The 27,771-nt window shown below is 53.4% G+C and overlaps 1 protein-coding gene across 6 annotated transcripts; it reads right to left on the bottom strand.

The window, feature by feature from the left end:
• Positions 1–9: 9 nt before the first annotated feature.
• Positions 10–25,801, bottom strand: MPP3 (MAGUK p55 scaffold protein 3). Of its 6 annotated transcripts, XM_053892688.1 has the most exons (20): positions 25,337–25,662; positions 24,849–24,920; positions 24,361–24,423; positions 23,995–24,113; positions 23,652–23,729; positions 21,961–22,041; positions 21,565–21,702; positions 17,191–17,272; positions 15,942–16,027; positions 14,519–14,593; positions 11,845–12,041; positions 9,759–9,823; positions 8,424–8,444; positions 7,884–7,925; positions 7,400–7,564; positions 7,203–7,283; positions 4,965–5,058; positions 4,666–4,774; positions 3,097–3,219; positions 10–317 (listed from the first exon to the last, which is right to left on the bottom strand). In XM_053892688.1, exons 3-20 carry the CDS (start codon positions 24,383–24,385, stop codon positions 141–143), a joined length of 1,758 nt encoding a protein of 585 aa, XP_053748663.1. In that variant the 5' UTR covers positions 24,386–24,423; positions 24,849–24,920; positions 25,337–25,662; the 3' UTR covers positions 10–140. The 6 variants fall into 6 exon arrangements, with proteins under 6 accessions (XP_053748663.1, XP_053748664.1, XP_053748662.1 ...); XM_053892689.1 differs by lacking the exons at positions 24,849–24,920; positions 25,337–25,662 and adding an exon at positions 25,680–25,801; XM_053892687.1 differs by lacking the exons at positions 24,849–24,920; positions 25,337–25,662 and adding an exon at positions 25,680–25,764 and having other exon boundaries at positions 24,361–24,515.
• Between the last annotated feature and the right edge of the window lie 1,970 nt (positions 25,802–27,771).

Below are 27,771 nucleotides of genomic sequence, written 5' to 3'. Positions count from 1 at the left end.
CGCACGTGCTCTTCTCGACAATGGAGTTTATGGAAAATTCTGCTCCTCTCCACACTTGAGGTTGCTTGATGGTTGGCCCGGGGGAGGCCGGACTGGGTGGTGTTCCAGGTCCCCTCCGACCCGGCCGTTCTAGGATACAGTTACCTGACCCAACTAACAGGTACCCAGTGAGTGTCCTTGGTCAGCTTCTCTAGGAGCGCTCTGAGCTGGCTGTGTGCGCTCTGGAGGTCCTCCTTCACCAACACAGAGTCCACCAGGTGCCCGTAGTGCTGGTCTATGAAGGCGGCGGAAGCGGCCATCTCCCGCTGCTGTTCATCCTGTAAGGAAAAGAGGCCGTTACGGAGCAACTGGGTGGTTCTCGCTCAAAATAAGACACCTCCAGTCTTCTTCTCGGGCAGTGTTCCAGCCTCTCATTTTCCAGCGATGAGCGGGAGACTGTGGCCCGTGAGTAACCGACGGCGCGCACAAGAACAGGGTGTAGGGGTGACAACCCATCACGGCCCCAGAAATGTCGCCAGGCGGTAGACCTCATCATCGTTCGTTCTCTCGAAATACCTACTACGCATCTGTTCACCTCCAGCCATGGCATGTGCTCTGGGGGGGCGGCCGATTCTCTACCCGTGTGTACATCTATGTCAGTATCACACTTCCTGTTGGAAGAGATTTCCAAAGAAGTGGTACTGTCGTGCTGCACGTCAACTTGGTTGCATAGTTACAGCAAAGCACTACAAACACTACTAACTACAAGCAAAGCAAGCATTTCTGGAATCGACGAAGGGGAGAAAGGAGAATGAGTAACTCTAATGCCTTCTGAAAACTCCTAACTTCAGCACCTAGAACTGAATTCTTCTGGTCATTTCCTCAGACGCAGAGCCAAACACTAGCGCAGCAGCTAGAGTTTTTTACGCAAGGGCTGGGATAATCCCGACCAAATGCCCCATTTCCTTTCATCAGACTGCTTTCCTGACACATAACGGTAAGGGACAGGTAGCCAGTGACCCCTCCTTTGCTCAGCCTGCTCAGGGTTTGCTTCTTCATTCAAAAACACTTGGAATAAGCAGAAGCTCAAGCGGGTAGCTGACTGACAATGAGCTTGATTTGGGCGGGGAAAGGCCAGTGGCAGATCCTACTTTAAGTAACACTGCAAAATGAAAACAGGCCTCTGGCACTCACCCACCTCCCTTTCTATCTCTTTCCAGTCTTTTTTTTTTTTTTTTTTTGAGTTTTATTTATTTTGAGAGAGAGAGAGAGAGACAGCATGAGCAGGGGAGGAGCAGAGAGAAGGGAAGAGAGAATCCGAAGCCTGACGCGGGGCTCAAACTCACAACCTGTGAGATCATGACCTGAGCCTAAATCAGGAGTCAGACACTTAAACCTGACCGAGCCCCCCAGGCGCCCCCACCGCTCTCCAGTCTTGGGCTTACAGAGACTCAGTGCTTTTACAGAGCAGGGCGAGCTGTCCTCCCCCAAAGAGACCCACATTCCAAAATTCTCTCTCCTCCTCTTCTCTCTGTTGCCAATCAGCCCCAGACTCCTATTTTGGTTTAGAAAATATGTTCTAAAGGTCTAGGAAACAGGTTGGCATGCTACCACAAAAACGATAGAGACACGAGAAGGCCGAGGCTCCTTCTTCTCCTTACTTCTTTCTCCCAAGAGGGGAAAAAGTAGATGACACTGGGAGAATCTTTCCTTTTTTTGTAATTAAAAAAAAATTTTTTTTAAGTTTGTTTATTTTTGAGAGAGAGACAGAGCACGAGCAGGGGAGGGGCAGAGAGAGGGGGAGACACAGAATCCAAAGCAGCTCCAGGCTCTGAGCTGTCAGCACAGAGCCTGATGCGGAGCCTGAACTCACGAACTGCGAGATCATGAACTGAGCCAAAGTTGGACGCTTAACTGAGTCACCCAGGCACCCTCTTTTTTAAAAAATTTTTTAAAGTTTATTTATTTATTTTGAGAGAAAGAGTGAGCAGGGGAGGGGCAGAGAGAATTCCAAGCAGGCTCCACACAGTTAGTACCTAAATCAGGAGTTGGACGCTTAACTAGACTGAGCCACCCAGGCGTCCCCAGGAAAAGCTTTCTAAATCAATACTCTCTCCCACAGGGCTCCTCCCCTACTCAAAAGCACTCTTCAGTAAGCCAGCGCTGTCCCTGGATGTTCAACCCCACCTCCCCATCCACCCCACAGACACACCTCCTGTGCACCTGTCCCCCGCTTCTGGAGTTTCCCTACCTCCAGGCACCCTCGTTGTTCATCTTGGAAGCATTTAGCTCTTTAAGAAATCATAGAAGGAACATTTTTGCCACTAAGTACCTCAATCCTCCTAATATTTGCATCTCGAAGGAACTCAAGTAAATCTCTCATGGAGTAAAACAGATGGCATTTGTTTTACAGCCATAAATCCCCTGAACCCTTTTCCTGGCCTGTAAAGGCGGAACTCAACCACCTGTGGCTTTAGCAAGAAAGTCACAGGGGCACCTGGTGACTCAGTTGGTGAAGCGTTTGACTTCATCTCAGGTCATGATCTCAGAGTTTGTAGGTGTGAGCCCTGTGTCGGGCTCTGTGCTGACAGCTCAGAGCCTGGAGCCTGCTTCAGATTCTGTGTCTCCCTCTCTCTCTGTCCCTTCCCCACTCACACTCTGTCTCTGTTTCTCAAAAATGAATAAACGTGAAAAAAAAATTTTTTTTTAAAGACCGTCACAGTCCTGAACAGCAGACAGGACGGATTCCTGCCGTGCTGTCGTTTGCCCCATGTTGGATGCACTTGCTGGATCCAAGTTGGTATTTTAATTAAAAACTACTTGGGTTTGGCTTGGGAATTGAACAGATTCGTGTGATCAAGTTCTTGACAGATGTCCTTGATTTTCTGGGAGGGTGCTTATGTGAAAGACTGAAGCGTGGGGAGCCCAGGCAAAGTCATTGCTGTCTGAACTGGGAGGAACTTTCAGATGCCCCGTTTTGTGCCTTCTGGTGACGTGACCATCTAAGTCTGGCCAACAGGCAAATGGAAAGACGGTCCTGTCCAGAAGGTACAAGCACCCTTATGCAGCTGGAACAGGCCTTTTTAGGCCTTCAGAAATGATCAACTTTAAACTTACAAGTGGGGCTGCTGTGTCCTCACAAGCTGGGGATGTAGGTGGCGTCCTCCTTTTTTCCTGTATTGCAGGCTTTACAAATATAACATAGGGCTTGAACTCTGAGGTCCTCAGTTGTTGCAGTGCCTGTGAAAGAAAGTTCAAGAATAGTATGCGTTTCGGAAATATGTTATTGTGAAAACGCTTTTCGAATGCTCAGGAATGGTGTGCTTCATCACATAACCTCGGTGGCAAACGTCCTGAGCACACGGTCCTATGACACTGGACTTCAGCCGAGCAGACCAGCTGCTCCTTTTCCCGTCCTCCACTTTGACACTGGACTTGGCTGGGCCCCAAAGGCCCACTTGCTGAGAACGAACGTTCCAAAGCTCCAAGAGTTGCCATTTCTTTAAGCCCTGACCCCACAAGCTCTGATTAACCTTCTTATGCCCTTCTCCACCTGCCCAGTCGTGACAGAAGAGGCAGCAAGATTCAACGTGCTTCTATTTAGTCAAATGTCGTCAATTTGGACTAATCCAAAATATGTGTTATCACACAGGCCTCCTTATGATATTCAAAGAAGAAAAGGTTTGCTAAGCAAATGAGGAGATGAAGAAATCATTTGAAACAAACCCTAAAGACTTTAGAAGATGTTCAATATGCAAATCATCCTGTTCATTAGCACATATGACCTCTAACATTAGGGCATCAATTTGGAAATACTGCTAAATGTACAATCTGTACCCCGGCCCCCAAAATCAAATAAATCACTTTTCAAAGAAAATGCTGAAATCTAGACTTTTAATTTCGATTACCAACCCCCAGTAAGTCCAAATGAGAGAGGGTTTTCCTCCCTAGACGTAATGTGCTTTCTGGAATCTGTTTCAAGCCAACTTCTGTAAAATAAAGCCTTACAGCTTATAGCATAAGCTGTGTCTATAGAGGAAGAAAAACCCCCAGATTGGGTTCATAGCTTAGAAGTTTTTCTCAAAGACAAGGTTAAAAAAGATGGTTAGGTCCCGGTCAAACACACAGCATGCAGCGTGTGCAGAACTGGAAATGTTTTTGAAGCACTTCACGGGGTCAGGTCTCCCTCTCTTTTCCCTTTCAAACTGCTCTCCTGGTCGCCTCCTTCGGTGATTCCCTAAGTCACTGTTTCACTTGTCTGGGGAGGCGGGGCGGGGGTGGGGGAAGGAGGCACTAGGGATGCGGGAGGGGGGCGGTGTCCTGACACCGAGAGCTGAGCCCCAGCCTCCACCTGCACATGGACATCTAATTCCCGGTCACGTCACGGGTGACCACTCGGTGCCGCCATCTACTCCGTGATTTACTCCACGCAGAGGCTACTATCCGAGGTCTGCAGGCCCGCAGAGGGTCCACGAGCGCCCTGCAATTAATGCGGCTTCGTGTATAGACGGGCACAGTCGGGGGTACAACAAGGCTTCCGTTAGATTCTCAAAGGGAGACTGAAGGACATGCAGTACTCTGGACTAGAAAACCCTAAAACTGAGGTTCAAATGTTCTGTAAAACGCACAGTCCTCTCGTTTACGTATTCCGTCAACAGAAAATGCCCAGCTGGCCCAGAAACTCACGTCCGGCTCCACGTCCACCAAACACACTTTGTTTCTGGCCATCACGGCCTGAATGGCGTCCAGGCTGGTTCCATAGAGATTTTCCTTATATTCACCATGCTCCAGGAACCTAAAACACCACCAACGGGGATCAGGCCTGTAGTTCCCAAGCTTGTCGGAGTGAGTGTGGAAAGACGGGCGGACTTTGCACCGCAAATTCTCTCCCGCTTCCCCCGTCTCTTCCGAGAGCCCTCCCACGAGGTCAAGTGGACCACTGGACACGCGCAAAGAGCCCCAGCCGCGCCGGCAAGTCCACGTACTTGTTATGATGTAAGTCGGCCTCGAATGCTTGCTTAGAGACGAAGTGATATTCCACGCCCTCCTTCTCGTGGCTCTTTCGGGGCCTGGTGGTATCTTTTAAAGAAAGGAAAAGGGAAACTGGGCAAAGAAATGTCACCTCACGGTGAGAACAGCAGCAAGCCCGTGGCCGCCTTCCTCTCCGGAACCCATCGCTGCTTTGCGGATAAACCATGTGTCTGTGTCCCTGTGGGGCAGGCACAACCTGTGATGTAGGAAAAGGAGGCCTCCCACTTTGCAGGTGAGGACACTGAGGTGCAGGCTGTGGCTTTTATTTATTTATTTACTTATTTGTTTATTTAATGTTTATTGATTTTTGAGAGAGAGAGAGAGAGAGCGCGCGCATAAGCGGGGGAGAGGCAGAGAGAGGAGGAGACACAGAATCCAAAGCAGGCTCCAGGCTCTGAGCTGTCAGCCCAGAGCCCGACGCGGGGCTCGAACCCACGAACCGCGAGATCATGACCTGAGCTGAAGTCTGACACTCAACCAACTCCGCCACCCAGGCACCCCAAGGCTGTGGCTTTTAATGAATCACAGAAGGGATCCCTTATCCTAACCTCTGATGTCCAAATTGTTTTTCTTTTTGAGAGCAATGGGGGCCCCAAATAGAGATGACGCTGCTGTATGCTTTTAATTCCTTATTCGGCTAGTTCTCATTTTGCAAGAAAAGGCATGAAGACAGTCCCGTTATGGACTAGATGTGTCTCAGCAAAGCTGGCTCTCACGCTAATAATTTAAAAACACACAGCGTTTCCCCACTGATTTCTCTAGCGGACTTGAGATGCACACTCTGGGGAAAATCCAGTCCTTCACAGGACAAGAGCACACATGAAGTAACACACCGTTTTCCGGAGCATTCCAAAAGAAAAGATGGGATCTTGAGGGACGTTTTCATGCCCTTGAGAACTACCCGGGGATGCTCTGTGCTCCAAATGTGGCATCTCTGTCCAACCTCTGGCAGAGCTGCGGGGTCACTTTTCTGACCATGCCATTCACTTGCTTAAAACGCTTTTTATTCACCGCCGATTACACTCTAAAGACCTTAGATGAGCCTCTCCTCCCACATCACCCACACTAACTTCCCCAGTCCCTAACGCTGCTACCCTGGGTCACACCTCCATCCCCGTGGATGCACAAAGGGAACTATTCCTTTCTTCTCTGCCTGGAAAATTCCTATTTATGCTTCAAAACCCAGGCTAAGAGTCACTGCCTCTCTAAAGTGGGAAGAATCGGGAAGCCCTCCTCGACTCTCTTAGTTCCTAAAAGCACGGGGGAAAGTCACCTACCTGTGGTGTGCCTGGAAGCAGGTAGGCCAGACCATCCATATACCCCTGCCCCGGGGGCTGGATCTGGGGGTCTCCAAAGGACCAGAAGCAGTAGGCCGCAGGCGAGAGGCCTTTTGTGTGGCCTCATTAAGGACACGACTGGGCAGGCTGCCCGGTTTGAAACTTGGCTCCACTACTCACCAACTGTGTGACACTGGGCAAGTTACTTAACCTTTCTGAGCCCCATGTCTTCCTCTGCAGGACAGGGTGGTGGTAATCCTTCTCCTCAAGGGTACTGGGAGGGCTGTCCAAGCTACCACACATAAAAGCTCTTGCTACAGGTCCTAGACTCTTCATTCTCCTCTTCCTTATCACATCTGGAACCAGGACCTCCTGCCTACTGGCTCTCAGCATCCACAGCTGCTTCTAGACTCAGGAACTGGCAGGGGCGTTAGCACCTAGGAGGATGCCCAGCCCCTCCGAGGGGCTGGAATCCAGCTACAAGGGCTCTCTGGCTTCTCTGAACTGCTCTCTTACCCAAGCAGAGGGCAGTGGCCATCGGGGTCGGAGTCATTGTGAAGAGGAAGCTGGAATGCCCCCTGAGGTTTCCACTTTGCCTGCAATGTGCTCTAGACTCACCTCCCACCCCAGGAAGGAACTGGGCGAGTGGACTGGACTGAGAGTGGGCAGAAGTGGCCTTCTGCCTCAAAGGGTCCTAGTGGACCACTGAGAGTGGGTTTCTTATCATGTCTAGGTCTCATGAGCTGCATATAGCAGGCAGTGTGTCCATCGGTCCCTCAGACCCAAAGTAAGGATTAGGATGGATACGGGGAGTCAAGCCCCCATGAAATATCCATGCACGTGCGTGTGCGCACACACACGCACCGCCCCCCCGCCCCCCCCCCCCCCACCGCCATGTGGGCCCTCTTCTCTTACGTGGAACAGCAACACCAAAGTGCTGTGGGTTCTCTGCCACCACCTTCTGCTTCAGCTCGTGCAGTCGGGCTCCCAGAGATCCTGGGAAACAAAGGGAAGGTGACCAGGGTCCCTGCTGAGCAACCTCCCCACCCTTCCAGGAGGAAACCAGGGAGGAAATCCTGCATTTGTCCCCGGAAATGCAGGACATCACCTACCAATCAGAACCACCAGGCGGGGCCGCTCACCAGGCTGGTGCTGGTACCTGGTTACCTCCTCATAGGTCAGCAGCTCTGGAGACTCGGCTACTGCGGACACCTTTCCCTCCTGGGGGCTTCCCAGTCTCTCCCTTCGGCCCAGCCGGAAGCTTCTCCGAAGACCAGCTTTGGGGGAAGGGCAAGGGGAACCGCGGCATTAGTCCCAGGATCTCCCGGTAAAGACTTTCTCCCCCTGGCCGGACATTGGAAGGGGGGCTGAGTCCCACCGGCCTGCATCCCTTCCCTCCCAGGGCTCTGCTCCCAGTGTCTGCACCCCAAAGCCCGGGCAGGTCAGCGCCTCTTCTGGCTGACAAGAAACTGAAGGGGAATGTGAGCCCCCCAGGCTCAGCTGTTCCTCAAGGATTCCTGGGGATGAGATCACCCTGCCTGGTTTGGGAGCCCACGGCCGGCTGTGCACGGGCAGGGCAGCGCCCCCACTACTTACCCACATAGTGCCCTTTGAGGTACCCCTCACAGTCAGACGTCTCTGGGAACCAAACAGAGAAAGGGCGGCCAGTGAGCCATGCTGGACACATACTCTGACCCAAAGGTTCCCGGCCCCCTGGGGGGCCAGGCGGAACCCACTGGGATGGTGTCTCAGGGGGGTCAGGAAGAGACGCCATATCCTGGCCCCCCAGGAAAACAAGTTCTTCTGTTTCACTCAATGCTCCATGCTGAGGCCCCAAACAGCCTTTCCAGGCCCTGGCAGGGGTCCAGGCCCAGCAAGCCCCTCTGGGCTAGGATCAGTATGCATCAGAAGGGGACGTTCACTCGCCCTGTCCACCCCCTGCAGTCTCCTGCCTCCCACCAGCACCGGCAGCCCAGCCCAGCCGGCGGGGGGCCCGTGTGCTAGGCGGGCAGGGAGGAGCTCTGTCCCCAGCAGCTCTTCACACCTCAGGGCACAGGGAGAAGGCAACAAGCCCTTCCAGACATTCTACAAAAAAGGAGTCTCATCCGGGTGCACAGGGGATAGATACCAGCCTACCTTTGTCACAAGGCTGATCATCTGCGGTTTGCACAAAAGACAGATGGAAGAGCGTTAGCGGAGGGGAACCAGGAGGCCCTGAGGCTGACAGGCAGCCGTGGCCTCGTGTGCGGAAGGAGCCCTCCATCTGTCCCCTCTTTCTTTCCTCCGACAAACCTGTGATCCGAGCTGCGGTGCACTATTAAACTGAGACTAGCTCTAATTAGTCTTCCTGTGTGTGTCTCATTAGCGGCCCCAAGCAAGCCAGCTCATCACCGGCGTTAGCAGCCTCAAGGCCAATTTACTCAGCAGTCCTTCTGACTTGAGAGCAAGTCTGGACGAGTGGCCGTGGGCGGTGGCCCGGAGCCAGCAGAGCGGCTCACTCCAGGATGCCTGCCGGCAGCGGGCTGGAACCTGCTCTCTCTTTTCCGGGGCTTGAGACCTGCCTGGGCAAAGGCAGGTGCCAGAGGATGAAGTGGCACCGAGCAGGGCTGCGGGCCAGCTGTCCCCCAGTCACCTGACACCCGTTTGGCCCCCTTGCTTGGTTCCCAGCCCCCCTGAATCCGAAAGTCCATACCACGGGGAAGCTTCCTCTCTGTACGTGGCTCTAACCTGGACACTCTGGCCACGGGCCCTCTGAAAACCTGACACCAGCCCCCATTCCATTGTCCCATGTTGGAAAAGAGGATGTCCTGACTCCCCTACCTCACACTGTGATGATTAAAAGGCAAGGTGAGTGTGTTTTCGAGAAGGTAGGTGCTACACAGAGTAAGCTGCCAGATAAAAATACAGGACACTCAGTTAAACCTGAACTTCAGATAAACAACAATTTCTTAGCATAAGTATATCCCAAATATCACATGGGTTACACTTATATTAAAAACTCATTCATTGTTTATCTGAAATTCAAATTTAGTCATCCTTTATTTTTACTTGCCAAATTTGGGTCACTCACAGCCTTCTCCACTCCTCCACCATCAGTGGCTCTTGAATTGTCAGGGTCAGAAAGCCCCTTGGGAATCTAATGAAGGCTGTGGACACTCTCCCAGACAACACAAACACACAAACACAGACACACACAATTTGCACACAATTTTGGGAGAGATGTTTAACATGTCCCCCAGTATCATCTATGGGTCCCAAATATAGTAGCTTCTCTCCAGGGACTAGCCCCCCTGACCTACCCCATCGCCCCTCCGCATCCTTCTCCCCATCCCCTCCTTCCTCTGGAGGCCTGTGAGCTCAGACAAGACCCATCGTGCCCTCTCCAGTCCAGTGCTTGCTTCTTCGGGGCACAAACCCCCTGAGTCCCAACCCCGGCCCCTCCCTGAAGTGCTTCCCTGCCCATCTACTCACAGGGGGGCTTCCTGAGGCTCTGTGGGCTCGGCAGGGTGCCTGTGGCTCTCCGGTAGCTTAGTCGCCTATGAGAACACAAGGAGATGGGCAGGCCCATGAGCTGGGCCACAAAACCAGTCAGAGGGACTGTAAAACTTCTGTACAACTCAGGGAAACTAAGGCCTGGATTGCACAGGTAGGAACAGCCTGGCACTCCAAGGGCCTCCCAGCTTCACAGTCAGTTTCCATAAAGAGAGACACTTTCACAGGAGCTCAGTGGTTCACGAGGAGGAAGAAACCAAGTCTTTTGCTCTGGAAGAAGCAAGACAGTCCGGCCCAGGACGGTCAAGCAATCAGTCGGTACTTTCCTATGACTGATTCTCAAGGAAAGGAGGTCTTTTCCTCACTCTCCCCTGGCCTCCCCATCTCCAAGAAAGCTAGGAAGCAGCATAACAACTCCCAGGAGAGGTCAAGGGCAAAAGTGACTCTAATTTAACAGCCTCTTCCCCCCAAATCAGAGAGCTCAGCCAGGCACGTTGCCCAGTTTGGCCATCAGTGGAGAGACTGTCACCAAGGCCTCATCTCTGATCTGAGAAAACACTCAGGGCTCTTAGAGGTGTCTAGAGTTCCATATTGAAATGCAGCTGAAGACCTCTCCCCCAAAACCTGTGAAACCAAAGACGCATATGGGTCTGAGGTTCCCCTGAGGGAATAGGGCAAAGGTTCGCAAACTTCACCACCTCAGAATCACCTGGAATTGGGAATTGGGACACAGAGCTCAAGTCTGCCCCTAGAGCTCCTGATGCAGCAGGTCTGGCGCAGGGCCCAGGGGTCTGCATTTCTAACACACTCCCAGGGGATGGTTCCCAGGGGATGCTGATGCGCCTGGCCGGAGACCACACACAGGGGCACCGAAACAGCTGAAGCCTGAAGTCTGTCCCTAGAGCATTCCACACCCCAAAAGATGGAGGAGGGCTACAGGCCTCAGAAGAGGTGACGCGCTCATTACTGCCACACCCTCTGAGGCATGATTTACGCTTTTGGAAATCCATCCTAAGGAAATAATTTGAAGCATGAGGAAGAGTCTAACGTGCAGGGTGATTCCTGCAGTCTCGTAGCACTGAAACAGTGCAGACACCTGAAAAGTACAGCCCCAGGGAAGCAGTGAAGTCACCCAGGTATGATCCTTCCCCAGAGACACCTCCCTGCACGCCCCGATGAGGGGCGACCCTCCTACGATGTGACCTTGCAGAGCACGGGTCCTCCTCCCCAGCACCCGCCACATTTATATAAAGTGTTCGTCTGAACCCTGCGTGACTTTCCTGCTAAACTGTCAGCTCCTCGGGGGCAGAAACCATACTTGCTGCCCATGAGTGAACGGTCTATTTTCTGATGCGATATTATACAGCCATTAAAATCACACAGTAAAGAAGAGGCAATAATGTGGGGAATGCTGACGTCAAAATATTGAGTTATATATACACAAAAAGCAGGACTTCTGGGGCGCCTGGGTGGATCAGTCTGTTAAGCGTCCGACTCTTTGATTTCGGCTCAGATCATCATCTCGAGGTTCATGAGATCGAGCCCCGTGTCGGACTCTGCACTGGCAGTGTGGAGCCTGCCTAGGATTCTCTTTCTCTCCCTCTCTCTCTGCCCCTCTCCCACACACTCTCTCGTTCTCTCTCAAAATAAATAAACATTAAAAGAAAAGTAAGACTTCCAATGCTACGTGCATCACTTACATAAAAAGCACAGGAAGGAAATAAATGATGCTGTCTCAATAGGGGCAAGACTTTGGGCAATTTTCTTTTCCTCGCCCTTCCCTTCTGTATTTTTATGTCTTATTTTTCAACTTTCTTTAGGTGTGTGTTATAAAATATACATTAATTTAGGAACATAGATTTCCATATGTTTGTTTAAATCTCCAACAGCCATCACCACTGGTTAGGGCACAGAAGACAAAACACACAAACAACCGGCACTTACCTCAGGAGCAACACCCAGTGCGCCCCTCCAGCCATGGTGGCAGAGATTTGGGGCTCTGCCAGCTACCTGTGCCTCTAGCCACTCCAGAGTGCCCCCCCCTTACAACATACCGCAGACCCACCTTTCCTGGAACTGCTTGGAGGGGATGAGACCGGCCCGGAGGTTGGTGTCCCCTACTCGCTTGGCCTGCCACCACGTGGGATCATCCTGGCTCACCACCTCCAGGACCTGCCTGCGCTGGAAAGGCAGGCCTGCCTCCTGGCAGGGAATGGCCCGGTCCTCCCGAGGGTTGTAGTGGAAAAGAGCCCGCATGAACACCTGAAGAGGGCGTGATCACAGACAGGTCTAGGCTGCATCGAGGGCCAAATGACAACTATCGCCCACGGTCAGGACAAGCAAGGAGCCTCGAGAGCAGAAAGCTACTCAGAAACACGCTGCACGTATTTTCCTATCGTTCTTCAGCCATTTTGAATATTATAGTCAGGAAACCCATCAAGGTTCAGAAAATTAATAGATGGGCTCTATATCTGAATTTCTCGTTCCAAAACTAAGTATTTCCTTATTTACCGGATCTGCTGTCCTTATAACAACCTCTTAGCATAGACAAAGCGGCGATTAGTCCTGGGAACAAAAAGTAAAGGCAAGCACGATTTTAACTAAAATGTTATTTTTGATATGCTAACTGCCCCTGATGAAGTCAGCAGCCATCTGCTAAATAAGTAATCTAGATGTTTTGGTAAGAACCCAAATACTAACAAAACTACTGTTACTGACTCCTCACCATCCCCTTTCAGTGGGTAATTGACATCCACATTTTTTACAGCTCAGTCCTGCCTCCTCTGTCACATACTGGGCCAACCCCCAACTCTCCCCTTTACCCTGAAGTCACCCTCTAGAGAAGATGATGGGAAAACAATAGCATTTTGTCACACTTCCCTGTTCTATAACTTAGCGGATAGATTTATTTTATTTCTATTTCCAGACCGTTAAGGCCCAATTACATTAACAGCAAACAGGAAAAAAAAAAAAAAAAAAGCCAGGGGGCTTCCTTAAACAGATCCAAGTCATATTCCTTTATGCACCAGTCAGAAAAGATCTAGTTAGACAACAGTAAGAACTTTCTGGCCAGATACTGCAAGGACAGACACCCTCAACCAGCCACAGATGTCATCAAGGTCCCAGGTACCCGTAAGAGAGTATAATCTTAAATGCCCAGCCCAGATCAAGCTTCTGGATCAAGAATATTTAGGAAGGATGGACTAAGGCACAGGCTACCCATTTTATCCTCCAGGAAAACCAAGTTTTCTCCCTGTATCGAGTTAGAACCTGCAAAAGCTGCTTACGGAGATCACATCAGCATGTCCAAGAAAGAACCACCTTCCATCAGATAAGAGTCTACATTAGGTAAGCCCTGGGATTTAATCAAAGTGTGCAAATAAGAAACAGTCGCGGAAAGACTATGTGTTCATTTGCTGTGAAACACGGACATCAAAGACGTTGTCCATTACTGATCCCCATTCACCAAAATGTTTATTGACAGCTACTCTGTGCCAAGTGTTGTAATGTCCCTTCTTTCATGCACTTAGTGCTGGGAGGCAGGAGCTGGGAATCACCTTTCTTGAAAAATTGGCATGCTTCCTTCCACCTACTAATGAAAAGTATGTTGTGCATTTCATCTCCTTTCTGCCTTGGCTGCCAGGAAGACCAGATCCAAATTTATTTGAAATCAGAGCAACGCCCTCTTTTCCGCTCTACCCACCACCTCAGCTCGGGTCATAATAATCTCTCACCGAGTCTTTTACAACAGCCTCCCCACCAGGTCTCCTTGCCCCCAGTCTCTACCCACTCTAGCCTCCCCCACGGAGCTGCCTGGGAGCTCCCACATCCTCCGGGGCCTTACCATTCCAGTGCGCGCCAGGCAGACTTCCAGCAGCCAGCCCCGGCATCTCTTTGTCCAAGGGCTTTCTCTGGCCACTGCGCTACTCTAATCCAGCCAGCAGGGATTGCTGGGAATTAATTCCCGGGTGCAGCCTGGTGTGAGTTGGTGCCCTGATCTCCCAGCTGCCCTAGTGCCCAGATCTCCCAGCTGCCCTGGCTCTTGGGTGGGAAGACGGAGGGCGTGTGTCTATAGGGCAGCCCTGAGTTTGTCCCAGCAGGATTACACCCACAGTGGGAACTTCCTCCTCTCCACACCCTTGAGCCTCCGTATAACGCAGACCCCTCTGCCTGAACCTCCCTCCTCCTCATCTTCACCGGGGAAGTCCTACCAGTCCTCACCTTCCTCCAGCCCCACTTCTAACACCCTTGCTACATGACACCTTCCAGGGCACCTGTAACTCTGCTCGGGATCCTTCTGAAGCACCAATCGTCTAGCAGTGAAACACTTGGTCCCCTGCTCCCCCCCACCCCCGCCCCTTCTGAACTAGGAATCCTCAGAGCTACTAACTGTCCCTGTCTCCAGCACCTGGCAGAGCGCCCGGCACAAAGGAGGTGCCCAAAAAAGGGTGCCTCACAGAAGAATTAAACAAATGGCAGTTACTTAATTGGTCCCAAATCCAGCACATTTGGTACCTTCTCCTCTTCGTGGCCCTGATTTTCTATTTCAATTAAAATAACCTTGTCTTTTATTAGTAAGCTACGTCAAATCCTGTTTAGATAGAGACAGGTACAAATACATGAATCACACTGTGACTGAATCACAGTTCTCCACTGAGCGTGCGGTCCAAGGACCAGACACGTGATCTCTTCCGGAATGACTGCTTCAAAGCCCTCCCCCACTTCCAACCCCGCCATACCTTGCTGTCCTTTAACCGGCCCTCCTCCTGGGTGGCTGGGATGATTTTCAGGGTAATGGATCCCTGGGACTGTGCCTGAAAGGGGAGAGGGCGAAGCTTACCACCTCCCACGTCCAAACCTCCGTGAGTTCGAGTCTTACTGTCCAGATCTGGAAACTCGAGTTCAGAAGGAAGTCAGACTCCCCACCACCCCTGTGGCCCACTGTCCCGTGGTGGCACCCAGTTGGATTAACTACAGGAAAACTCAAAACCAAGTACCATTTGCATTTTCATGGGACAAAGGGACAAAGGAGCACCAAGGACAGCGCATGCAATGAATTCCACTTTCCCATCTCTCCTGACCTCCCGTGCCCCAAAGGGCTGACCTCTCATGCCTCAAAGGGCCGCCCTTCTTTCTATTCTCTCAGGTTATTTTAATAACCAAGCGCAGTTTCCTTTCTCTCCCTTGCTTCCATTTTCCCCACACGGGTTCTCCAATCTCAAGCCACTCCTCCTACCTTTCCAGGGGTTCCCCTTCCCTCTACCCGACACAGACTCTGCACCCCCACGTGGGGGCCCACGAGGCAGAATGCTGGCAGCCCACGAGAGCACGTCTCGCCCAACGGTCTCCCGGGCCCAGCACCACCCTAGAACACAAGGAGGCCCGTGCCCAGAACCAGGGAAAGGGCAGTGGCGGCAGGAACACCAAAGGAGCCTGCCCGCTCCCTACAGCGGGGCCTCCTCTCTTCGGATCTTCCCATTTCTGCCCCTTCCCGAACCATCAGAAGTTAGAAAAGAGGGTCATGTTCGGGGAGGATGCCTTAGGGTAAAGAAGACAAAACTGTGATTGGGGCTTTTTACAACTGCAGCTTGACTTGAACTTCCAGTATGGGCTCTGGAGGTGGTTTGCGTCCCAGCACGTAACACCCTCTAGAATCCCCTTACAGATGGGAAGTGCTGTAGCCTTTCCCAGATGTTTGCATCCTAATCATAACTGCACACTGGATGAGAAACCACCCCTGCTCCGACTTTACAGGAAAGTGAAACGCAAAGTGAACTAATGACCTGCCCGAGGCGGCACAGCTAGAAAGTTAGTGCAGGCAGGATTCAAACCCAGGACCGGCTGACCCCAAAGCCCTTGCTCTTGGTCCTCCCTGTGCTGCAGCTTCTTGTTCCATATTCCTCAGCCCTTCGGAAGAGGGGGCCCTTTTGAGGGGATCTCCCAGAATGGTCCTCGGGAAAGGGACAGGGGGAGGGGGAGGGCTGTGCTGAAGAGACCGTCTGAGAGGCAGGAGGCCCAGAAGCGCCATTCTTCCTGTTCCCCCTCCACCCCCGCCCCTGGGCACGCTGCAAGGCCACTTTGCCTGCAGCCTCCAAAGATCCCCCCCCAACTCCCTGCCCCCCCCCCCCCCCCCCCCGCCCCCAGCATGCGTGCAGCACAGACCAGAATCTGGCTGATCTCGTCCGGGCGCTTATGCAGGACTGTGATCCCGTTCACTTCTCGGAGCTCATCTCCAACGTGGACCAGACCTAAGAGACACAGAGGCTGCCTCTCAGCACAGGAAGGGGCCTCAGCCCCAGGGCCCCACTGGCGCCCACCCGAGGAACCCGCCGCACGCACGGCAGACCCAAGGTGTAAAGGCAGCGGGTGGGCCTGGGACTGGCTGAGCCCTACTGCGCGCGGGGTCCCTCACTCGGCACCGCGGCCTCAAAACCACCCAGGGAAATCCCCAGTTTACAAGGGCGCAGCTGAGACCCAGAAAAATAACGCAGCTTGCCCAAGGCCGCTCTGCCAAGAAATAAAGGAGCCTGTGTTCGAACACATTTATTTTGACACAGAAGGCCTGTGTTCTCTCACTTATAACCTTTGCTTCTTTAAAAACATTAACTCTTCACCTTCCCGGATTAACAGGCACACTCTAAGAATGTCTTTCTCCAGTCTTAACAAGAAAAACCGAAGGGCCCCGGGAAAGATGGCGTTACGTCAAGGGTGTTACACACACCTGTCCACTGGCCTCTGCTTGAATGACAAGAGTCTCTACACACTGGGCCCTCTTTGCTAATCAAAATGAGGCCGGCAGCAATGGCAGCCAGAAGGCAGGCAGGAGTGCGGAATCTTGGGCCCGCCCTCGACCTGCTGAATCAGAATTGCATTTTAACAAGATGCTCGGGAGGGTGGGGGGGGGGCTTCTGTGCTTGTTAATGTTTGAGAAATCACTGGACTTCACAACAGCGATCCCCAGACTTCTGGGGTAACACCTCTCTACACCAGAAGGCTTGCCTCCCAACGGAGTAGCTCTTTCACACAAGTGATTCTCAACCTGTTTCCCACCCAAACAAATCTGGGGTGTGAACACCCTTCCCTCTGTAATAGTGACAACCGGGGTGGTGGGGAAGGGTGTCCCAGCTCCTCAGTTAGAAATTACCCGTCAAGCCCGTGCTGTGGGCTGAGCTACCATAGCCCTCGGCTAGGCCACGGGGCAAGAGCCCGAAGTTCTCCAGGCCCAAGGTATTTTCAGACGATCAAAATTTCTACCAGGCTTGGGAAGAAGAGAAATCCAGCCACACTTCCCGAAAGCAAAGCACATCCCAAACAGGGGCCAGAGTGGAGGAAAGGAGACTTGTGGGCCAAAGGGAGAAGGCTGGGGCACGCTGGCCATCACCTCGGCCAGGCCAGCACTGACGCCACTCACCGCTCCGGTCTGCTGCGCCCCCTCGCATGATCCGGGCCACCACAACAGCCCCTGAGTGCTCATCCCGCCGGATGGTGGCACCCTGCATCAGAGACAGAGCAGGCAGGATCCTAAGAGGCAGCCCCAAACCTCACACCCCAACTCTCTGGACCCAACAGAGTGTCCCCATCTCTCCTTTTGTCACCCCAGAGGGCAGATCAATGGGGCTCTTTCCAGTGCTGAGGACATCATAAAACCGGCATCTCACATCAACACAGCACAGCAATTCACACCTTAGAAAGCACAATAACACTGGGGCGCCTGGGTGGCTCAGTCGGTTAAGCGTCGGACTTCGGCTCAGGTCATGATCTCACAGTTCGTGGGTTCGAGCCCCGCCTCGGGCTCTGCGCTGCCAATCACAGGGTACTGGGTCTTCTGTGGTTGCCAAGGGGAACCAGTTATGCACCAGCCAGAGCTTCAGGACCAGGACTTGGCCCGTGGACCACAGCAGAGATGATGTCTAGGGTGAGAGGCGCTAACAAGCCCTCAGTTTCGTGCACCGTGCAGGCGGGACTGTGGCAGGCAGGGCAGTGTCAGGTGAAGGGCTGGAGTTGGATGACCCTGGATTTGAATCCTCTCTGCCATTCACTGAAAGCATGCAGCCTTAGCAAGGAAGCTCCTTATCTTCTCTGAGTCGGTTTCCTCTAGGGTGTGGGATAGCACTTAACTCCGGGGGTTAGTACAAGGGTTCTATCAGGTAATGCAGGCAAGCCACGTAGCATACAGTAAGCACTCAATAAACGTTAACCTTTTATTGGCTGTTCCTGCAAATGCACTGGCACACCCATTCACACACTTCATTCACGCCGCCTATTTGAAGTCCATGGGACAGATACTGCCAGAAACCATCAGCCAAGAACCCCACGGCTTCTTGCTCCCTAGACCTTCAAACTTTCTAGCATCTCTGTCCATCCTTTCCTTCTTTCCCCCCTCTCAGAGGAGGGGCGCCTTCCATCTGGGCTGGTCCTTCTGTTCCCTCCCTTTCTCTGCCGCAGTCTCAATGCCCCATCTCTGCTGGCTCCTTCTCCTGGCTCCAAAAATATCACATCCCCTTCATCAATAAAAAGCCTGCCCCCATCCCCCCATCCAGCAGCCACCGGTCTCTTCCTTTGGAGCAAATATCTTTTTTTTTTTTAATTTTTAAATGTTTATTTATTTATTGAGAGAGAGAGAGAGAGAGAGAGAGAGAGAGAGAGAATCCCAAGCAGGCTCTGTGCTGTAAGTGCAGAGCCCAACACAGGGCTCGAACTCACAAACTGTGAGATCACGATCTAAGCCCAAACCAAGAGTTGGATGCTTCACAGACGGAGCCCCCCAGGCACTCCTGGAGCAAGCTTCTTAAAGAAGCAGTCGCATCTGCTCTCTCCACTTCCTGCCCCCCCGCAAGTCCCACCGGCTGCCAGCTCCCACATTCCATCTTCTCTCCTCTCTCTCCCATCTGACTTTGGTGCCCGCTCTCCCTTCGGGATCTTCTCTTAGCCTGGGCCCTGGTGATACCCCTCTCTCCTGGGTCTTCCCGGTGACAACTTGTCCTCCTCAATATGTCTTTCAAATGGTGATTAAAAGGCCAGGATCTAGCCCTGGCCCCCTTCTTGCTTCACTGTCTACTCTCTACCCAAGCGGTCTCGACCTCTCAGGTGTGATTTTCACCTGTCCAGGATGCTGGCGGCTGCCCACTCTGTATCTCTGAACAAATAATCCTTCCACTTCCTGGATGCCTCCACTTTTGAATTCAATGGGACCTAAGCTCCCTATTCCTTCCCTTGAATGATGGCCCCAGTGCCCACCCGGCCATCCCAACTGGATACCTGGGCACTATCCCAGGGATCCCCCCCAGACTCCTGCCCAAAGCGGTGCAGCCACAAAGTGACATTAATTTTTTTCTGAAATACTTCTTGGCTTTCTCTTCCCCGTTCCCACAGGCCTAAGTCAAGCCCTCTTTCTGAACCTCCACCTATCTGGTCCCCACCTTCAGATCAGTCCTCTGCTTCTGGCCTCCTCCTCCAGGCCACTTTCTATCTGGCGACCAAGATGATCTTTCTTTTTTTTTTTTTTAATTTAAAAAAATAATTTTTTTTAATGTTTATTTATTTTTGAGAGAGAGACAGAGTGTGAGTGGGGGAGGGGCAGAGAGAGAGGGAGACACAGAATCCGAAGCAGGCTCATGCTCTGAGCTGCCGGCGCAGAGCCCGATGCGAGGCTCGAACTCACAAACCGTGAGATCATGACCTGAGCCGAAGTCAGACGCTCAATCGACTGTGCCACCCAGGCGCCCCTGGGATGATCTTTCTAAGCTGCAAATCTGACCATGTTATTTCTTACCTAAAACCTTACAATAGCTCCCCACTGCTTTTAGGATCAAGCTATGACACGCTGCAGGGACAAACAGCATCTCCCTCCGATCCGGCCCCACCTCTGTCTCTCCTAACCACAACTTAGCATTCTACGTCCACACTGGGAAGCCCAGAGCTCCCTGAATATGACAGAGCAGGCAATTAGCTAGATATAAGCAGGGAACAAGTGCTTTCTGACTGATAAAATAGCGGAGACCAAGTTCCAAACAGCCAGGACAGACCCTAGGGGATACGCCCGAGTTCCTCCCTCTGATCACTTCCCTACAGTAACCGATGGCTTCATTGTAATGCATTTACATTGTGGTTTTTAACCCCTTGCCCCCGCCCTCCCCCATTGTTGCCCTGACAGGTCAGACAAGGACCATATGGGGCTAAAAACTCCCCCTCCCAACTGACAGGAGGAGTCCCTTGGAAGCCTGGCTGCAGGCTTGGTCAGGAACCGCCCTATCTCTGACCCATAACCTATCCAAACAGAAAAATGAAAAGACAACCCTGACCCACAGTGCAGCTGTCACTTCTGGGCCTGCCAGCTCTCCAACGGTGGAGAGTGTACTTTCACTTAAACTGCTATGAAACCCTTGCTTGCGGGGCGCGTGGGTGGCTCAGTCAGTTAAGCATCCGACTTCGGTTCAGGTCATGATCTCACGGTTCATGGGATCGAGCTCCGCGTTGGGCTCGGTGCTGACAGCTCAGAGCCTAGAGCCTGCTTTGGATTCCGTGTGTGTGTCTCTCTCTTTCGGCCCCTCCCCTGCTCTTTCTCCTGCCTCCCCCTCTCTCTCAAAAAAATATATTAATAAACATTTTAAATAAATAAAAATAGACTAAAATAAACCCTTGCTTGCTTTAGAGTTTGGTTCTAAATTCTTTCTTGGCCAAACTCAGGAACCAAGGCCGGAGAACAGGACTGCCCGTTGACAAATACACCATGCTGTTTCCCTCACCGTGATTTTGCTCAGGTAACTCTAATGTGCAAAGGGCCCTTCCTCTCCCTTTTCCTTCTGGGAAACTTGTTCCCTCTCTTGGAATTCAGCCCTGGCATCACCTCCTCCGGGACCACCCCCCCACCCCGCCCCGTCACTCTCCTGTGACCTCCCAGAGGGCAAGGACTAAGTCTTGGTCGTCTCTGAACCTCCGGTGCCCAACACGGTGCCTGGCACACGATATGCTCACTGCATCAGTGGATGCCTGCCCCATTTTGCAGGTGGGGAAACAGAGGAGCACTCCTCTTCCGTTTGCAGAAGTGGTTTAGCTGGGGGTCCTTGGTGAGAGTGGAATGGGGGTCTCTGGAATGCCAGCTGCAGTAATTATCCGGGGCAAACACTCAATTCTCTGGACTTCCTCCACTTCCCTCCATCTAATAAACACCCCTGTCCCTTTGCTCGGTAAATCGGTGCTGAACTAGGACCAGAATGATGACAATGTGTCAGCTGGGGAGAAGAATGGCTGCTGCCCCGTGCTTCCTCAGTATTCAGAGCAGGATTTGGCCAACTTTTTCTGTAAAGGGCCAAATGCAAATATCTTGGGCTTTGCAGGCCACACCATCTCCGTGGTAACCACTCAGCACCGCTGTCACGGGGAGAGGCGGCCACAGACAATGCGGAAGTGAAAGGGCATGGCCGTGTGCCAGTAAAACTTTATTTACAAAAACTGGCAGTGGGCTGGGTGCGGCCTTCGGACTATAGTTTGCCAACCTCTGATTCGGAGCAGGATGATCAGGGTGGCCCTGGACAGCTGCGAAGGTTATTTACTGCACAAAGGAGCTCGGCCACAGTTGAATGAGGCTGTATACACCCACAGAAAGAGGTACCCTGTACACAGTGGTGCCACGGGGACTTGTAGCAGCCGTGATGAAGCTGCCGTCACTCACTCCAAAGACTTCTGGGCTTGGTGGGGGGGGTCTCTTCCCAGTTTTCTGGGTGGGTGAGGGACGGGTACAGCGACAGGGTGGGGGGGCGGGGGGGGAGAGGTGAATGTCACATACCAGGGGCTCCTTGTTCTTCACCAGGCGGACAATCTTCACTGATTCTTCATCAAAATCCTCGTCAATATTCTCGGGCAGAGGGGGAAGAACAGGGTCGAAGTTCTTTTGGGCAACCGTATCGTGCACCATGAGCATGGCCTGTCAGGAAAGTGAGAGAAATGAAGGGCTCCAGCCCCGAAGCTCACAGGGGCCCGGGGGGGGGGGCCCTGACTGGGCAATGATTTGGAGGTCCCCGATCTCAGGCCAGAGAGACCACCGCCCCCCAGACACCGGCACTGGGGACCCCTCCGCTCAGAATTCTCCTTCCTGCCTCAGCCTCCTGGCCGAGCGCTCCCTCCTGCCCCCATCCCAGGAGATGCACGCTGCGGGGGCAGGCAGGGACTGTGGCGTGACTACCTTGAGGTGGGGGGTGGACAGCAGCTGGAGCAGCTCCCTCTCGTCGCTGTGCACGGAGGCGGCCTGCAACTCTTCTATCACCTGTAGAGAAGGACCAACACAGAACGCGCCTGCCGGAAGTCGCCCAGGGAAAGACGCCGCTCCCTGAGCTTCAGACCCAAGGGCCCTCGCGGGAACCGTGACAGCACCCAGGAGTTCACTGGCCCCTCAGCCACCCCAGGACGGTCGCTCCCAGGGAAATCACAGCAGGGATCAGAAGTGCCTCGGTAGCTCCGTAAGGTATTCCTAACGGGAGCTAACTTCTTAAGCCCTTCCTACGAGCTCTTCTGCTTTATGTGGAGCTCCTCGCCCAACTGGCACAGTGAACTGAACACAGAAGGTGCTGTTGTTTCGCGGTTTGACAGGCGAGGATCAAGTAAGAGAGATGAAATATCTTGCACGAGGTCAAAAAGCCAGGAGTTGAACCTGGGCTTAGCTGGCCCTATTATCTGTGTCCTCACCACTATGCTATTTTATAGATGAAGCAGCTGGGGCTCCGAGAGGTTGACTGACTTGTTGAAGGCCACAGAGCTAGTAGGAGAGGCAGTGCTGACAACCTAACGTGCTCTCAGTCACATCACAGGAGCGAGGGAAGGTCCGCACCCACAGGCTGCAGCCGGGCCTCGCCAGGCCGTCTCCTGAGGTTAGGTGAGTTTATTCAGGAGCTGGTCTTGGCAACCAACTGGGACGGCTTTTCCCAAGCCATGCAACACAGAGGACAGGTATAGAAGAAATTAGGAAGCATTCCTTTTTTTTTTTTTTTTTAATTTTTGTTAATGTTTATTTATTCTTAAGAGAGCGACAGAGCGTGAGCTGGGGAAGGGCAGAGAGAGACAGAGGGCAACAGAGAATCTGGAGCAGGCTCCAGGCTCTGAGCTGTCAGCACAGAGCCTGATGTGGGGCTCGAACTCATGAACCGAGAGATCATGACCTGAGCCGAAGTCAGATGCTTAACTGACTGAGCCACCTAGGCACCCCTAGAAGCATTCCTGTAAAAAACAAGAACGCTGGGGCGCCTGGAGGGCTCAGTCGGCTAAGTGTCTGGCTCTTGGTTTTGGCTCAGGTCATGATCTCGCAGTTTGTGGGTTTGAGCCCCGCTGGTAACACAGAAACTGCTTGGGACCCTCTTGTCTCCCTCCCTCTCTCCCCCTCCCCTGCTCGCCTTCTCTCTGCCTCTCTAAACAAACAAACAAACAAACAAACAAACAACAAATAAATAACAAGAACCCCGAACCAGTAAGCAGGGACGCACTGCAAGTCTTTGGATCCTAGGGCTTTACATGGGGCCTCCCGAAAGCACAGAACAAGGTGATTGTTTGACCTTCATATCGCCAGTCCTCAACAATGTGAGAACTGCTGATCTGATCCCAATGCTCTCATTTCACAGCTGGGGGAAGAGACTTTCTCGGGAACACACGGTAAGTGGGCGTCATCGTGTCCCCGTGTCCCCTGGCCTCGTGCAAGGCTCACAGGTTCTTTCCTGCCTGTTAGGAGGCCCAAGGAGGAGCAAGAAGAGAAGGGAAGGAGATGCCTCTTCACCTCTGGGCTCCGAGCCCCTCGGTCCCCTAGACTACGCGATGGTGACAGGCAACGTGAAAGAGCCCTATGGGGTAGGGAGCAGGGCTAACACCGTAAGGAAAAACCTGGCTTACATCCTCAGCAAGGGCCACAGCGCTGTGCAGAACCGGGGTTGGACTTTGCCTCTCGTAATAGCGCAGCTTCTCGTGAATCTGCAAAGACAGCCGATTTCAGGCTGGGGCCTCCCCAAGTCAGCTGCCCCGGTGTGCCCCGGATACCACACAGCCTGCCCATGACTGTGGGGCTGCACGGGGCTGCACCCGTGGGGTCACCGGTGGGGCAGCAGGAGAGAAAGCCATTCACAGTGGGCTAATGAAGACCTCCCTGGGGGAGGGAAAAGGTTGAGATGAAGTGCATGGGCCCCGGCTAGGAAAACCTCTAGAAACCCTCACGAAATGGGATGAAATGAGGCTTTACCTTCATTAAGTAACTGAGGCTTTTTTCACTGAATACATCCCTCAAGAAGCCCATCTCTTCCTTGTGGTTGGAGTCAGGTCTGAGCTGAGAAGTCAACAGTGCCAGGGTTTCGTGCAAACCTGAGGAGAGTGGAAGAAACACAAAGTAAAGCCAATGCAATGGGTACTTCCTGGGGACCCCAGGGGACCCGAAGCGGACCCTGCCATATGGACATGTTCTCTCCCCAGGCTCTGGTTCCCAGGGTTCGCAGGTAAGGCCGCTCCCGTGAGCCAGGGCTGGGTCCACCTGCTTTCTGTCCAGCCTCGGGCTGCTGAGCAGGCTCTTGTCCTTCAGGGCTATGGCAGCCCAGCCAGGGGTCACACTCACCGGAATCCTCAGACAACACTGGCATGTCTGTGCTGGTCAGCTCCTGAGCTCCGCCTGGGGATCCTGGGAGAAGGAAGATAAGCGCTGTAGCTCCGTCAAGCATGTTCATTCAACAAACAGTGATTACACGTCTGCTGTGTCTGTCCGTGATCAATCTGGGGACAGAGGGGTTGGGAACAAGTAACTGCTCCCTTTTGTCAGAGAGCAAAGGAAGACTAAGATTTGTTAGTACCCCCTATGTGCCAAGCATTATGCTGGGTGGTTTCACATGACATTTTTCTTACTCTGCACAAAGCTCTGAGAAATGGATACTAATATCTCCGTTTTAAGCTGATGACACCTATCAAGAAACAGGCTTGGAGGAGTTCAGCAGCTTGCGGGTCAGAATCCATGCTCTGGTGGCCCTTCCAGGCTGCTCTCAAAGGTACAAAGTGGCCTCTGCCCGACAGTGGGTGCTCTCCTCTGCAGCATCCCCTGTGCCCTGTTACCTTCTAAGAGGTCGTGGTCCGGTCCCTTGGCCTTCACAAGTCCCTCGTTCACCTCCAAGTCCCTTGTCACACCTTCAACAAGTACCTGGCTGGGCCTACGAGCTCCCTCCTTCCCCACCACCCCCCAAGTCCCAAACTGAAGGGAGCCTCCCCCAGAATGGAGTGTTAGAGAGGAGCTGGAGAAACAGGAGTCGGGTTTCTACTCCGCAGGACTGGGGAGCCCTAGTTCAGGAGCCACCCCCCCCCCCCCGCCCCCAACGTGCTCTGCAGCACGTGGACCTCAAAAAGTCCTCCTTCAGAAGGGGACAAGGAGAGTAATGATTCATTCATTCCGCAAACATGGAGCACCGGTGACACCAAGATGCCAAAGAATGATCCTGGGCTCTCCAGCCACCGCGCCCCCCCACCTCCATCCAGACTCACCCTCCGGTTCCTTCTAGCCGTGGCCCCCCCCCCTCCCCAACTCCCCGAGGCGGCCAGCCACGCACTCCAGCTCGCTTTCGGAAGGAACCTGTGGGACGAACAAGGAGCGCGGCTGGCCGAAGGGGAGGCGAGCCCCAGGGGCCGCTCGGGGGCGGTCGGGAGAATGCCGAGCGGCGGGAAAGGAGCGCGGCGCACCGCCGGGCGGGGGCGGGGGGGTGGCGAGCGCGGGGAGTGGGCCGGGGGCCGAGGGGCGGGGACGCGGCGCCCCCTCCCCCAGGCGGGGAGCTCGGGGGGCCGCGAGGCAGCAGCGCGCACGAGGGGCGGGGCTCGGCCCAGCCTCCCCGCCCCCCGCCGCGCCCCTCCCGCCGCCGCCCCGCTCCCGGGTCCGTTCCCCGCCGGGGTTTCTACCTGGGCGCGCCCGGATCTCCGCTCCACCGCCGGGAGCCGCGCGGGTGCCCGGAGCCTCGGCCGCGGCTGGCTCCGCCTCCCCGGCCCCTCCCTGCCGCGGCCGCGCGGGGCGGGGGTGGCGGAGCCGGAGCGGGCGGGGCGCGGGAGGAGGCGGGGGAAGGGGGCGCGGGAGGGGGCGGGGGGAGGAGCGCAGGGAGCCTGGGCGCCGGGCCCCGCCGGTCCTCTGCGGACCCCGGCTCCGCTCTCGGGCCTCGTATACCCCCACCGGGTGCCCACCCACCGAGCCCCGAGGAGCCCGCGCCTGTGTCCTTCTACCCGGCACGCGGCCAGCTCTCCCTTCTGCCCCCACCGCCCGCACATCCCCCACCGCCGCGAGTTGAGGGCTGGACGCTTGCTTCACGTATTATTCAATATCGCAAACATTTATGGAGTGCTCTCCAAGTACCAGGCACTGTGCGGGGAGGCTGGGGGTTCAAAGACGACCAAGACAGACAGCCTGGATTTAAGGAACTCCTAGGCCGGACCGGGGACAGTCAGACGCGAGGGCAAGTGGCTGTAACAATGCAGCGTGCTGGGAAAGATTTATCGGTGCACCGTGCCCAGGGGGCGCGGAGAAGGGAGGGAGGAGAAGTCGAGCTGGGAAGACAGCCAGGCTCAATTCTGCCCCTGTGTAGGGGGTGGGGCTGCGGGGCGGTGGGGGCGGGGGGCGCGGAGGCAGCTTGTATGCTGGGACTTCTGGGCGACAGGCACTGTGAAATGGCCGTGAAGATCACTGACTTTTATTGTGCTGTCTCTATGCCCAGGTGCTCCTTAGATCGCTTTGCATCATATCAGCCCCTGAGATAGACACCATTATTATCTGGGCTCTGTAACCGAAGAAACTGAGGTTTAAGGGTGGAAGGATGTGTATGGAGGAGAGGGCAGAAGCTGCTGGGTGAGTGAGCAGGTGGCTGTGGGTATTAAGAGGGTGAGGAGTAGGCGAGTGAGTTCCCTCCCCTGTCTCCCAGCAGCAAAGAACGCGCCGCAGCACTTGTCGGGAGTGGTGGACCCTGAGATTGCTTCTGAGAGTAAGCCTAGCGTGTAAGAAGAGGAAATGAGTTCCCAGGACCCCGCAGCCTGCAGTAGGATATAGGGAGGCTGTCCGCGGTGGAGTGTCATGATGACATTTCCCCCACCTTCATCAAAAATGATCTACACCAGTGGTTCTTTCTCAAAATGTAATGTGCCTGTGAATCATCTGGAGGTTGTATAGGACTGGAATGGGGCTGGAGTCTGCATTTCTAACAAGCTCCTAGGTGGTGTGATGCTCCTTGTGCTGGGTATTCACTTTGAGTACAGAAAGACTGCGCAGACACATTTTTACCAGAGAGCTGTGTTGGAGAGATACCAAGGGCCATCCGATATAGAGTCAAATGATTTTTTATGAGCACAACAACAAATGATGCTGGTACAACTGGGTATTCGTGTGTGTGTGTGTGTGTGTGTGTGTGTGTGTGTGTGTCGGGGGGGGGGGGGGACTGCAATCCTTACTTCACACCGCAAAGTTCAATTTCAGACGGACCATAGTCCTAAGCATAAACTGAATTGATAAATCTTCAAGAAGAAAACATAGGAGACTATCTTCTCCATCTTTTGGTAGATCAAGATTTCTTAGAAAGGACATAAGCAAGAGAGACACTAAAAAAAAAAAAATTGATAAATGGACCTCATGTGAATTTAAAACTTCTGTTTATCAAAAAGCACTATCAAGCCACGGACTGAGAGGAACTATTCAGAGCAGATATATCTGACAAAGGACCTGTACCTGGAATAAAGAACCCCTGCAACTCAGTAATAAAAAGGCAAACCACACAACCAACACACACACACACACACACACACACACACACAAGCAAAAATGTGAACGCACACTTCACAAAAGAAAATATATAAATAGCCAATAAGCGTAAAAGAAAGTGCTCATCCCATATCATTTGTCAGAGGGAAATGCACCAGCCGCCAGCAGGTAGCACTATCCATGCACTGGAGGATGAAAGGGAAAAGTACAGGTAAGGCGGTGAGAACGCGGGGCACCTGGAACTCTCCAACTGCC

This window comes from Panthera pardus, unplaced genomic scaffold (assembly GCF_024362965.1).
Source record: "Panthera pardus isolate Hobbes unplaced genomic scaffold, ASM2436296v1 HiC_scaffold_3, whole genome shotgun sequence".
Lineage (NCBI taxonomy): Eukaryota > Metazoa > Chordata > Mammalia > Carnivora > Felidae > Panthera > Panthera pardus.
This window is presented reverse-complemented; position numbering and strand designations above follow the sequence as displayed.